This window comes from Crocodylus porosus, unplaced genomic scaffold (assembly GCF_001723895.1).
Source record: "Crocodylus porosus isolate Cpor-Errol unplaced genomic scaffold, CroPor_comp1, whole genome shotgun sequence".
Lineage (NCBI taxonomy): Eukaryota > Metazoa > Chordata > Crocodylia > Crocodylidae > Crocodylus > Crocodylus porosus.
In genome coordinates this window covers 40486354-40500774 of record NW_017728886.1, presented here as the reverse complement: position 1 = coordinate 40500774, position 14421 = coordinate 40486354, and the positions used below count along the sequence as shown (strand labels likewise).

Genomic DNA, 14421 nt, shown 5'->3' with positions numbered 1-14421 from the left:
ATGGGTCCCAGGACAGAGCCTTGAGGGACCCCACTGGTCACAGGGCACCACGATGAGTGACTGCCATCAATTACAACCCTCTGGTGATTGAAGTCCCCCATGAGAACCAGGGCTTGTGATGATGAAACTTCTGCTGTCTGTTTGAAGAAAGCCTTGTCCACCATTCCTCATCCTTGAGAAAGCTCCTGGGTCTGGTGGTGTATAGCAGATCCCCACCATGACATCACCCTTGTTGCTCTCCCCTCTCACCCTAACCAGAGACTTTCAACAGGCCTATATCCAGTTTCATACTGGAGCTCTGAGCAATCACATGGCTCTTTTGCATGCAGTACAACTCCCCATCCTCTTCTCCCCTGCCTGTCCTTCCTGAACAGTTTTTACCCATTCATGACTGCTCCAGTCACAGGAGTTATCCCACAAAGTCTCTGTTATTCCAATCATGTCATAGTTCTGTGATTGTGCAAGGACTTCCAGTTTTTCCTGCTTGTTTTCCAGGCTCCGTGTATTTGTGTACATGCACCTAAGGTGGCTCAGGCTAGAAGCTGGGGGGCACTAGAGAAGCCCTCCTTTCTATTCCATGGTGCTGAGCTAAGGGAGGGGCATGGCCAGGCCCCAGAAGGACTCATTAGAGAGGGGTTCCCCCTCCTCCCAAGACCTCGCTCTTGATAACAGAGCATTGAGTTACACAACAGGGAGTTACACAGAGAGTTGATAACAGAGCATTTATGAGCCCATCAGCAAAACAAAAGCTTCTCTCATTAGTTCAAGTTCTTCTTACACAACTTTTTCCAAGGAATGAATGGAGGGACATTACCAACTACCTATTGATTAGCTCCAAAAAAGTCCTAAACCAACATTGTCTTGTCTGTCTTTGTCCTGTGTCCCACAGCATGGACTGTAGCCAGCATGTGGTATGCTAGCTAATGCTGAGAGGTGTGTGTGTAAGGTGGGGGGAGGGGGGAGGATTCCTGCTTGAGCAGGAAGTAGTGAGGGGGAGAGGAGGGAGTAGGGGAAAGTCAGGCAGATGCCACTGTACCTGTAGTCTGTGCTGAAGCTGCAGTTAGGGACCACAAGGGATGGGCCAGCCCTCCTGGGCTGGAGCAGAGAGCAGAGCGCCACCCAGAGTTGCAAAGTATCTGGGATGCTGGAGGATTCTGATTTAACTTAAATCAGGAAGGGGTTTGGGACATTGCATAAACTGGTTTGAGCCAAATCAGTTAAGTCTGATACTACATTCAACCAGGTTTATCTCAAACTGGTTTCAGCCATTTTCAAACTGGTTTATATGCACTGAACATTTGTTCTGTTACAGGTTTAAACCAGTTTCTGATCACTTGAACTGGTTTATGTGCAATGTCTGTCCCTAGCTGTTGGGACTAAAACCTGGAGGTTCCAGGCTAGAAGGCCCTACCCCTCTGCTCAGGGTCAAACTAATCACAGCATTTGGGATCAGGAAGAAATTTTACCTTATGATCAAACTGTGAGAGTCCTTGCTTTCCTCTGTAGTGGGGGTGTGGCCCTCTTCCTTGGATATCTGAAGCATATTTAACAAACCTTGCAGCAGCCGGATACTGACTACCACTGCTGCCTGGCAAGTTAAGGTGCTATGCCTTGTAGCTCTGTGTAGGTTCACTGTGTAGTTTTAGTAACAGGTTAGACAGGGAATTGTATAGTATGGTTTGGATATGGATGACCCTACCTCAAACAGGAAGCTGGATCTGAGCACTTCCAAAGGTTTCTTCCAACCCTAATTCTCTATGGTTCTGTATATAGCTTATACTTCTTAGCTAGTAAACACTTTGGGACATGGACTGTCTTTGTTTTACATGCACAAAGTGCCTGCCATAAGTATTTCAGTCAAAAAATGGTTAAATTGGAATACAAATATGGAATAATGAGAGGTTTTTTTAAAGCTGACTAGGGAATTTAGACACACAACTCATTCATCTTAATTGGAGTTGGATGACTAAATCCCCTAATTATCTCTGAAAATCTCGACCCAGAACAGCAGCATTTGGAATGAAGAAAACACAATGGTTAATCAGAAGGCTATAAGGTAATGCAATGTAGGCAGTACAATTTACCTGTACCTACCCTGTGTTATGAGGATTAGTTGTCTGTTCAACACTTTGAAGCTTTCAGATGCTACACTCTAACCATGTTCTTATGCATTTATAGATTTAAATCCAGAAGAGGACATACTGATAATCTAATCTCATCTCCTGCATAACACAGATTAGAGACGTTCGTCCAGTAATTCTACCAAACTTGTTACTTTGCACTGAGGCAGACTGTATTTGCAAATGTATTTAAAATTAATATTTTTATTGACATAAGTTGATCATCAGTGCAGAAAGCCTTTTCATGAAAATGTATTTCATGAAAGTCAATTATGAAGATCAGCTGGACATTTCTAAAGGAAATATGCATATGAAATCCTGGAACCACCAGTTTTTAAACTTATGCATCAGTGGAATGTGTTACTAATTTCTCTTATTTGTTTAAAGACAAGCTATTCTTCAATTTATGAAAAATATACTGTCCGGTCATATACATGGTATTGATGCATCTACTAGGTCAGAACTGTTTGAAGAATATCATTTGATAGATAACACTGGTGCTCTTTAACAGGAATCCTCTTGAAAGGTTCCCCTAAAAATATTTAACTATTTGTTTCAAACAGTATTTCTTAACATGGATGACTGAAAGATTAGCTTTTCTAAGGGATATTGAATGATGGCACTACATACTGTATAGAAGTATAGAAAGAACTAAAAGGAAGAAGGAAAGTTCTGGATTCCTAAATACACTACCTTTGGGATGGTGATAGGGTAGAATTTCATACAATATGGCTTTGTGTCCAAGACATAATAGCATGTTTTGTCTCACAGCAGTTGGGCCATATAGTAACTTGGCATGCATGATACAGCAAGTCTCAATATTCATGCTTCACTTACTTCCACACTAATCACTGAGGAATGGTTACTGGCCACGACAGCATACATAATTTCAACAGAAAATGCAGCATACAGCAAAGCACAGTAAAGTATTAAGTACCAACCATTAAATTATCTGCCAATGCTTTAAAATATATTTTTAAAAGAATCTGTCAATATTTACAAAACATCTTTTAAAATAAAATCTCAAACTGTATCACTGTAACAACTAAACAAATGACAGTTTAGTTTAATTCACATTAAATGCCTATGACTAGGACTAATTTGAATAGTTGTAAATCTCACTGGATTAGAAGAATTTGATTTAATTAAAAAAACAGGCTTAAATTTCTTTCTGCTGCAAAAGAGGGTCAGTATTTGGTCAAGCAGAACATGAGTAGGATCATTAAGTTTGGTGTAAGTTTTTGAGGAAAAAAACAAGAGATTTAGACATGTGCAGTGAACTTATGACCTTAGAGCGATTTGCTTGTTAAATGAAATAAGAGTGAAAGTCAAATTCATATTAATAATTAAAACATGGGCATTTAAAACAAGCAGAGGTTTGTTTTGTGTATGCATTTTTGATGGAAAGCACTTACTTCATTTGCTAAGTTATACAGATTTTATTTTGTATGTGCATTTTCCAAAACAAGTTGTGATTTGATAGTACATGGCATATCCAACTGGTTTCTCTTGACTGGCATTTTCAGTGGAGCCTAAAAGAGTTAGGCACTTAAAATTTTTAATCCCTTAGAAAGTCCAAGATCTGCATCCTTATTTAATGTATAAGAAAATACTATGACACTTTTTTCATTCATTATTTTTATTATACTTGTGCCAAGAGACCAAACTGTTAATAAGGCCTCACTGTGTTAAATCCTGTGTGGTTAGCGAGAACTTTCATTTCAAAGAGTTTGCAACCTATATAGATAATGGAACAGTGCACACTACATGGCACAGTGCAGTGACAGGTAGAGACACCAGAAGCTGTATAAGTATCTTAGTACAGCACCTCACTTGGTCCGTTTATACCTATTTATAAACAGGTCTAACCAACCCAGACTGAGCGTCCTTATAATGCAGAGATATAGCTTCTGTTGAGGAAGCCAGCTCTGTAGCTGTGCAAGGCAGTGCATTGTGCTACTTGGATACACCTGGTTGAACGTAGTATCAGACTTAACTGATTTGGCTCAAACCGGTTTATGCAATGTCTGTCCCAAACCCCTTCCTGGTTTAAGTTAAATCAGAATCCTCCAGCATCCAAGATGCTTTGCAACTCTGGGTGGGGTCTGCTCTTTGCTCCAGCCCAGGAGGGCTGGCCCCTCCCCTGTGGTCCCTGGCTGCAGCTTCAGCAGAGACTGCAGGTACAGCAGCATCTGCCTGGCTTCCCCCTGCTCCATCCTCCCCCCTCACCACTTCCTGTGACAGACTCAAGAATAATTTCATCCTTATCCTAATTTTCAGTCTCTCCTCAGTGCAGACATTATATGCACTAATTTTTTTTTGTCAAGCCACTCAATCCTTCAGTCAGATATATCTGTATTTATATTTCTGACAAATACAAAGCTCTTATATTATAATAGAATTAAAATATTAAATGAAAGGAAAAACTCTTTCTGTAAATGTTTAAAGTTAAGTCTTAGGGTATACAAAGTCAAGATACCAGTCACATAGCAAAAACGCTGTACAATTCCATACCAAGATTTCAGATGTAAATGTTTTTCAGATAGTTACAATTTAAGCCAGTTCCTTCAGATTTATTTTACTGATCCTGTAAATGGATCCTATCACTCAGCAGTCTTATATGGCAAATGATATGTATTGTATCTAACCATCATTCAAATCCCTTTCTTTCAAATTGATCTTGCCTAGTCTTAACTTGGATGTGTCTATATGAGACTTGTGTAGACACACAGTTGCCTAATTAGCTCCACAGTAAAACATCATCGTCTACACATGTGGTATTATTAGGACGGAGTAAATTAGCTAACTCTTCTGTAGGACAGTACTGCCAGACATAGGTACTATTTTATAGCAAAGTTACTTACTCCTCCGCAACACACATGTAGATGCTGATGGAGCTGGCTGGGGTGCAAGGGTGCTTTAATGTGGGGGCTGCCTGCAGGCTAGCCCCACGCTGAAGCACCCTTATACCCCAACCAGGCCCTCTGCAGCATAATGAGCTGGGTTAGAACAGCCCTGGGCTGGCAGGCTGACCCCTGGGGGCCCCAGCCATCTGGGACTTCTCTGCCCCAGCTCAATGTGCTGCAGTCATAGATTTCATAAACATTAGGGCTGGAAGGGAGCTTATGAGATCTTTGGGTCCAGCCCCCTGCCCAAAGGGCAAGAAGCCAGCTGGGGTCAGAGAACTTCAGCAAGATAATCATCCAAACGCTTCTTGAATGTGTCCAGAGAAGGTGCTTGCACCACTTCTGGGGGAAGTGTATTCCAGACTCTGGAGACTCGGACATCAAAGAAGTTTTTCTTTATGTCCATTCTAAAATGGCTTTCCAACAGTTTGTGACCTGTAGACCCTGTCTTCCCTTGGGGTGCCCTGGTGAACAGATGTTCCCCCAGATCCTGATAGACAACCCTGATATAGGCTGCCACCAAGTCCCCACATAGTCTATGGTTTTCCAAGCTGAAGAGTCTCTTGACTTCATAAGGCCTGCTCTCTTGGCCTCTGATCATACATGTGGCTCTCCTCTGGACTTTCTTGAGGTCTCCAGATTCTTCCTGAAGTGTGGAGCCCAGAACTGGAAGCAGTATTCCAGCTGCAGCCTCACCAAGGCTGAATAAAGTGGGAGGATGACATCCTAGGTCTTGCTTGAGATGCATTGGTAGATACAAGCCAGGGTCTTATTTGCTTTGCTGGCTGCAGCATTGCATTGGTGGCTCATATTCATCTTGTGATCATGACCTCCAAGTCTCTTTCTGTCATAGTGTTAGTGAGTGTAGCATTGCAGAGCCTATAGTATGATGTGGGTTCTTTCTCTCATGGTGGAGCACCTTGCACTTCTCTATGTTGAAAATCATCAGGTTTTGATCTGCCCACTTTGCAAGCCTGTCCAAGTTGGCCTGAATCCCCAGCCTATCCTCTAGTGTGGCCATGCTTCCCCATAATTTGATGTCATCTTCAAACTTAGCCAGGCTGATTCTGACACCTGAATCCAGGTTATTTATGAATATGTTAAAGAGTACTGGTCCAAGTACTGAACCCTGGGGGATGTCACTGGTTACCATGAGCCATGTTGACCCTGTTCCATCGACTATCGCTCTCTGGGTCTGACCATGGAGCCAGTTCCCCAGCCATCGGAGCATAAGGTTGTTGAGGCCACAGTTCCCCAATTTTGTCATGAGGACATCATGGAAAACCAAATCAGAGCCTTTTTTTAAATTCAAGTAAACGACATCAGCTTACCCTCTTCTGTCCAAGTGACGTGTCACTTGGTCATAGAAGAAGGTAAAGTTGGTCAGACACAACCTACCCGTAATAAAGCTGTGTTGGATGTCTCTCAGGATGACGCCTTCTGTTAGCCTATTCTTGGTGGATTCTTTAATATTTTTTTCCATGATCTTTTCAAGGATTGAGGTTAAACTGATTGGCCTGTAGTTCCCTGGATCTTTCTTCCTTTCTTTCTTTAAGATAAGCACCACATTGGCTCTCTTCCAATCTTCATGAACCTCTCCCAAGTGCCACGAGTTCTCAAATATCTCTGTCATTGCTCACACTATGATGTCAGCCAACTCTTTTAGCACTCTTGGGTGCACTTCATCAGGGCCCACTGACTTATGGATGTCCAGCCTCTCAAGATGTTACCTCACAAAGTCTTCACCAACTGTAGGCATGTGGTCACCTGTACCCTTGTAATCCTGTGTCCTGTCAAGCAAGGTGATCCCCTTGAGCCGGGAAAAAAGCAATGCAAAATAATCATTAGGGAGATTAGCTTTTTCCTGGATGTCAGATGTCATCTGCCCTATTTCGTCCAGCAGGGGTCTGATGTTGCCCTTATTTCACTTTCAACTTCCCATGTATCTGAAGAAGGACTTTTTATTGTCCTTAATTTCTATAGCCAGTTTGAGCTCAGTTTGGACCTTGGCTTTTCTGGTCCACTCCCTACAGGTGTGGGCCAGTGATGCATGGTCCTCCTTAGAGGTATTTCCCATTTTCCAATCCTTAGCTTCTTTTTTAAGATTCAGGAGGTCCATGAGTTCCCTATTGAGCCAATAGGGTCTCCCAGCCCTTTTACTACCTTTTCTATGGGCCAGAATGCACTTCCTTTGGACTTTTAGGATTGGGTTCTTAAGAAGCAACCACTCATCTTGCACTCCCTCCCATGTCATATCATGATCCTTCAGGACCCTGACAACCAACCTCCTGAGCTTGTGAAAGTCAACTTTCCTAAAGTCAAGGATTTCAGCATTGCTGACTGATTTGCCAGCTTTGCAATGGATAGAGAAAGTGATCAACTCATGACCACTGTCACCAAACTTCCCCTCAATCCTTAGGTCACTCACTAAATCATACCCTTTGGCCAGGACCAGATTCTAGCAGCGCCTCACCCCTTGTTGGCCCATGGACTTCTTGAGTCAGATAGAGCTCATTAATGCAAGTGAGGAAGCTGCACAACTGATCACATTTAGCTGAACACTCTTCCCATGAGATGTCACAGTGCTTGAAATCACCCATGACAACCATGCACCAAGACTGTGCAGCCTCTGTTAGTTCCCTAAAGAATTCATGGTTGAGCTCTTCCTCCTGGTTAGGAGGTCTGTAATAGACTCCCACAACAGTAATATCCCCTTCATCATGTTCTCCTTGTATTCTAACCCAGAGGGTTTCAAGCTGCCCGCCCTGGGTGCCAATGTCAGCTAGTAGGGAAGTGTACTGCTTCTTGACATAGAGAGCTATACTCACGCCCCTCCTCCCCGCATGGACCCTCCTGTACAAGGTATAGCCATCTATACCTGTGGTCCAGTCATAGGTGGAGTCTCACCAGGTCTATGAGGTCATATTTGTTATTGCCTAGCAGAAGCGTCAGTTCCTCATGTTTGTTCCCCAGTCCCAGGCACACGTGCAATGATGTGCCTGGAAGCAATAAACTCTGGTGCAAGCTGTGCCAAAGTTTATTCAGGTGCACTAAATGCAGGTGTAAACACGCCCAGTGAGAGCTAAAAGCTCCAGGGCCATTCTAAATGGAATGACCTCAGTTGAAGACTCTGAAGCCTCAAAATGGCCTTGGAGTTTTTGCTCTCACTGTTATGATTTCTATTCAAGTTAAGACTAGGCAAGATAAATTTGAAATAAAGGGATTTGAATGATGCCTAGATAAAATGCAGATTCCTTCTAGAACCTTGATACAAATGTAAATCATTTTGCATTTTAGAGCATGTATGTGACTTCACAAGGAATAGTCACAGATAAGCATGTGGACCAGGGGAGGGCTTAACTTTAGTAATGCTAGCTTTCGTCAAATATTATGGATCATTTCCTGCCATGAAGATATGCAGAGAACTTATATTTGCTTCAGTGAAACCATACTTAATATGCAAAGTATAGTATTTTGCCGTGTAAGTATAAATGTTTGGGCTAATTTTATCCCTACTGTATCTCCAGTACTGTAAACTGACTTATATCAAAGATGTAATTTAGACATTATTATTACTAATGAACTCATCATAAAAAAAGAGTAGACTAATATTGTTTTTTCTTTTGGATGGTTTTAACTTCTAATGCAGATAAAACATAAAACCTAGAAAGACTGTGACAAAAAGCTAAAACTGTTAAAAAAGTCTATGTTCCTTATCTCTCCTAGTTTAACTTACTACCCCTATAAGATGTATATCCTATAGATTATCCAGGAGAAAGGGGGCAAAAGTTGTGTAACAGTTGAAGCAGCCCTTCCTTAGTCTTCTGCTGTTTTGAGAGATGACAAGATTCACTTAAAAGATTTTGACAAGTTTGGAGATTTTGAGGCCAGTTAAGTTTTCTTTTAACTAAACTAGCATAGTAGAACATTCTTATTTTGTAAAGTACTGAAAATATTATTAAAGTCTTAATCATCAAAATAAAAGTCACACCAGTCATCAATGGCCATTTTCTCTATGGTGTTTGTAGATTATAACAAGTCTAAAGTATTGGATTTCTTTGTACTGCCAGTAATGTAGTTGTTCAAGAAGGTCAGAGTTCTGTTTAGAAAAGCCATGTAGGTGAGTTAATTTACTGTATTCCAACAAGGTAATAGGTCTGACCTTTTTGAACTAATTCTCACTTAACAACCACATAGATGCCATTAACTGGAGAACAGCCAAGATGAATACTGTATCATGAAAAAAGAGAGCACAGATGAAGAACTAATGAGGGACACAATCATGGGTGGATTTAAGTTTTGAAAAGAGGGGTGCAAATAGTATGGTGCATCATCACATCACATAACACAACACACATTTTTCTCAAGTTAAAAAGAAACTAGAAGCTTTGCTAATATGCTAGGGGACTATATTATTCAGTTTAATATTGCAGCAAAAACAACTATTTTTATTGGAATGTGTATTAATTAGAGATATATGTTATGTACAAAACCCACAACAAACTCCTCAAAATAATCAACAGACGTTGTGTCTTTAATCCTGCTTTTATTGGAGTTAAATCTACATCTCGTTCAGATTCACAGTACAAAATAAAACCTTCTTGAGAATGTTGACAGTGCAATGCTTCAGTGAAAGTTTTTTCCACACCTGAGCTGATGTTTTACCAGAGTTAATGTTTTTAGATAGAGCTAAAAATAGTTTGCGGAACTGGGAAATAGGAGCTATGTTATAAGGGGCAACTAATTGCCAGCAAAATTGCAGAAGAAAAGATAGCTCGGTTAATGGAACATCAAGACCACTAAAAAGTATACCTGTTAACACCTGTAGAATGAAGGGTTTAGAAGGCATCAGAAATACAGTCAAGTGACTCCCTCACTGCTGCCTTAATAGAAATTCTGCTACCCCTGCCAGATAGTTGGTTTTAAACTTTGGGGCTAGGGACAGACATTCAAAAAGCCTGAGCCTGAGTTGATTCAATCTTTGCAGGATAGATGTTCCCAGCAATAGAAGCAGCTGGGCAGGCTGTGCAGGGCTGAGCTCCTCACCCCCAGTGCAATGCTGGATGCCTCTATTGCAAGGACTGTGCACCACACACCTGCAGCTCCACACTCACAGAGGGGAAGCCCCACGCTGGACTCTGTGCAAAAGCAGGGGGTGGGGCTCCCTCCACTTCCAGTGCAGTACGGGGACCTGCACAGCAGGGAGCAGGGTGGGTAGCAGGCTCCAGTGCAGGGCTTCCCCCATTGTGAGTGCTGGAGCTCCACGAGCTGGGAGCAGAGCCCCAAGGATGGGGCAGGCTCTGCTCCCTCCCCCTGCGCAGCGCTGGCTGGAGCCTCACCAGCACCAGGCATTAGCACCCTAACCTCCCCATCTGCTGCTGCTTCCAGGCAGCAGGGGCTGCATGCCATGGGGGGAGTGTATGAGGATCGCTACACCCTCCACCCTCACACCCACATCCTGCCCAGCTGAGCTCCACACTCCCGCTGTCCCTCTGGGGGGAAGAGAAGGAGGAGGAAAAGTTTCTCTCCAGCATGGAACGGAGCCTCCCCCTGCCCTTCGCCCCCACTCTGGGGCCAGACAGCATTGCATGGAGCCCCCTCCTCCAAGCCCCAAGGCTGTGGTGGGGGGAAGCAGAGGAGGAGGAAGAGTCCCCCTCCAGCGCCTCACAGAGTCCCCCTCCCCACCCTGGGAGGAGGAGGAGGAGGGGGAGGGGGAAGAGTGCCCTTCAGCATGGAACAGAGCCCCCCTCCCCACCTGGTGGGACACCCAACCCAGCATGGCCCCGTTAAGGTGAAGGGGGCAGGGAGAAGTGTTAATTCCTCCTTCCGTCCCTTCCCTGTAGCTGGGGTCTGCCAGCTCCAGGGGCCTCCACTGCAGTCCCCTCCCCTCTGCTCCCCAGCAAATAGGCTGACCCCAACTGCAGTGGGGGGAAGAGGGTAAGGCAGGAAGCATTAACCCCCTCCCCACCCATTTTGCCTTAATGAGGCCATGCCTACCGGTGTCTCCACTAAGGCCGGTGGGCTAGAGAGCAGAGGGGTGGGGTTAGCCCTGCAGCTGAAGCAGAGCACCACCCAGCTCAGCCCAGCCCAGCCCAGCCCAAAGAGCATGCCAGGATGCTGGGGGAGTCTGATTTAGCTTAAACCAGCAAGGAGTGCGGGACAGACATTGCATAAATTGGTTTGAGCCAAATCAGTTAAGCTCAATACTACATTTAATCAGGTTTATCTCAAAACAGTTTTGGCCATGTCCCTGTAATGTCTGTCCCTGGCCTGAGTGGACCAGGAATTGAAGGGGGTAGAGAGTATGACTGCACCACCCAGGAGTCTCCCCTAGACACAATTCCTGTATTAAAACATTTGCGCTACTTTGTGTTTCTTTTGCAAAGTACGGTTGTAGGAATTTTTAAATCCAAAATCTACTGATTCAATTCAATTCAATTCAATTCAATATTGATCATTAAACTCAGCTGTAGGTAACCAAGATATAAAGCAGTTTAGAAAACATTTTCTCCATGTTGCACAGACAAGAAGAAGGCTAAAACGTTATGTCTAAGTCTAGGTTTCTAACAGTCACCTGGGCACACTTCCTTCTCTGTGCAACTCTGCCTGCACGAGGACTTAGCCAATGGGTTTTCTGCTTGAAGTGGAGGACTTGTCTAGATGCCTTGCTAGACTAGCACTTTCTAGCTAACTGTGGCTTTTCTCACCTACAACATTAAATAAGCCTATCTATGAAGCACTGCAAAGCTAAATTCTTCAGTGTTTAAGTATCTTGTGTGATCTTCAGATAGAAGACACAGATATCATAAAACATGGTTGATTTGAGCTCCAAACACAGGGCTTAAAGAGTTATTGTAGTGTTCTTCTTTTGTTCATATTTGTGACAAACTCTTTGAACACATAGACACGTATTTGTAGGTCACCGTTAAATGTTACATATTTTACTTTACTTGCAATTTTAATCAATTTCTCTGAGGGAAAAATATTTTCTGGGAAAAGTATTTCCTAAGAAATTTTAATCATAGCTTCCCTCACCATTTTTCCTCAGAAAGATTTTAGCAATTACTTCTTTTCAATTTGCATGCCACGATCAATCAGTTATCTTAATTCTTTCAGAATCCTAGTTAGTCCAATATTAAAGATATTCATTAGGGCAGACATGTAAAAGATTACTTGTACCATGACAGAATATTTCAGAATGTGCCAGATTTATAAGTTTATTGGAAGTTCTTTGCTTGCGGTAGATGTAATTAATGAAAAACTACAACTTGGTGACTACATTTAATCAGAAGCTTTTTATTCCTTTGGAAGCTTTTAAAGGGCATGAATCTTCTGATCAGGATAGTGCTTTATAAAGGCCTTCTTCATGCATCTCACAGCAAGTTGAACAGTGTATCCTTGGAAAATAAATAGAGCTAAAAATACTTACTAAAACCCCCATCATTTCATGAGCTATTATTTTGCCAGAAAATGGGGAAAATATATCTTTAATCCTGAACAAAAACTCTCCAAGGTTTATGTTCTCTATAAACCTTTCACTGAGAACTGAAAATATAAGTTAGTAATGCAATAAATGCTCTAACAAATATATCAGATTTTTCACTTAATGCTTTTTACAGGCTTAAACCAAACTGAGTGAAAGAAAATCACCTTTTACAGTCTGACTCTTAGAGGAAGAATGCCTTTCTGTTATGCTTTTTAAAAGAAGGCATGGTGAATTTATATCAACTTCACTGAATCTTGGGGCATGATAAAAGGAAGAAAATACGCCAGTGCAGTTAACATTCCATAGCATTCTTTCTTCACATATTTATTTCCTCACTGACTGGACATGAGCCAGTGTAACAAAAAAGAGGGGAATAAAAAAGACAACACAAGAGTAGCTGAAATAAATCCTTGGCACACTATGCAGTCAGTGTTTTTTCCTCTAAGCAACCTGGACTGCTGCTCTCAGAAGGAAGCTTAGAAAAAAAAACCCAAATAGGAACAAACTAATAAGCAAACAAACCTCCAAAAAACAAAACTTTGGAGATTCAGTCTGTCAGCGAGTACAGCTGATGGGGTAGCAAAGTTCTCCCCACTAAAGGACTTCAAAAAGAAAGAAAGAAAGAAAGAAAGAAAGAAAGAAAGAAAGAAAGAAAGAAAGAAAGAAAAATGCTTTTATGGACTTTCTGCCTTTTGAAGTCTAAAAACTTCCCAGCTTCTAGTAAAGAAACATTAGCAATGTGTTATAAATTCCAGTTTTCTTGTTTCATGTTCTAACATTGTGGGGTTCAAAAAGTCTTAATTTCATTATAATGTAGATAAGAACTGGCCTGTTTGTTCAGTACTCCAACAAGAACTTGTGGCAATGTTGCAGAATGTAGGGAGCGTCCTGAAAAGGGTGACCTCTCTCTAGTCACTGAAGCCAAAGAACATTAATTACAAGTTAACCTACAAATCTGTCCAACCTGGGCCTCACATCCGTCAACCACTTGTACTCAGCTACTTGTCCCTTCATTCCATCCTTTCCTAAGAAGCCAAATCAATCTGATCCTTTGAATTACAAATGCTTTTCAAGATGAAAAAATCTGTATGGGTATGGAACAATGATGAGCTCTATGTATTACTTATACAGCTGCTTAAATGTGGATATAGATTTGGACAATAAGAGAGTGCCCCAATGCCATAAAGGTTACAAAACAAAAACCCAGTACTGTTAAGACATGTGGCATGCTTCACTTTATGCATGTCAGCACGCCTGTTGAATTTAATGAGACATTATGTAAAATCAGTCTGGTATCCAGGTCTTCGCAGAATTAAAGTATAAGTCATAGCAGTGACTTGATGAAAAATTGCAACAAATAATGTGCGATAGGGATGCCCGAAGCAGGCAGTAATCGATTCAGATTTGGCCTGATTTGGGGGACAGTGATTTGATTCGCTGATTTGGATCACAGTCCCAATTCGATTTGGCATAAACCGAATCTAAAGAATTGATTCCGATTTGGAGAATCAGCGATTAAGCCATAGACACAGCTTTATATGTTTTTTCTACATACCTCAAGGTATCAGGCACAGCTCATGAATGCTGAGATGGTGGGGCGGATGAAACATCCCACAGGAATGCGGGGGGGGGGGTTCCCTGTGCACTTGGCGGTGGGCAGACACAGGAGGCACCAGTCACCGAGCTGGGGGGCCGGGGGCTCCCCTGCACGCTCCGCGGAGGACCCCATGAGTGGACCAGAAGTACTTCTGGTCCACTTCCAGGTCTGCCACCAAGTGCATGGTGGACCCACTCCACACTCCCTGTGGGACACTCCATCTGCCCCACCATCTCAGCATTCATGAGCTGCACCTGGTACCTCAAAGTATGTAGAAAAAACATATAAAGCTGTGTCTATAGCCAGATCATC

The 14421-nt window shown here is 42.5% G+C and overlaps 1 protein-coding gene across 1 annotated transcript in view; it reads right to left on the bottom strand.

Annotated features, from left to right (window-relative positions):
* Window positions 1-14421, bottom strand: part of CDK14 (cyclin dependent kinase 14) — a 506952-nt gene that overhangs the window by 102189 nt on the left and 390342 nt on the right. Inside the window, exons 12-14 of the mRNA XM_019530589.1 lie at window positions 6757-6836; window positions 2715-2719; window positions 571-580 (exon numbers count right to left, since the gene is read on the bottom strand). Coding sequence (XP_019386134.1) covers window positions 571-580; window positions 2715-2719; window positions 6757-6836 — 95 coding nt within the window. The remainder of the gene's footprint in view (window positions 1-570; window positions 581-2714; window positions 2720-6756; window positions 6837-14421) is intronic.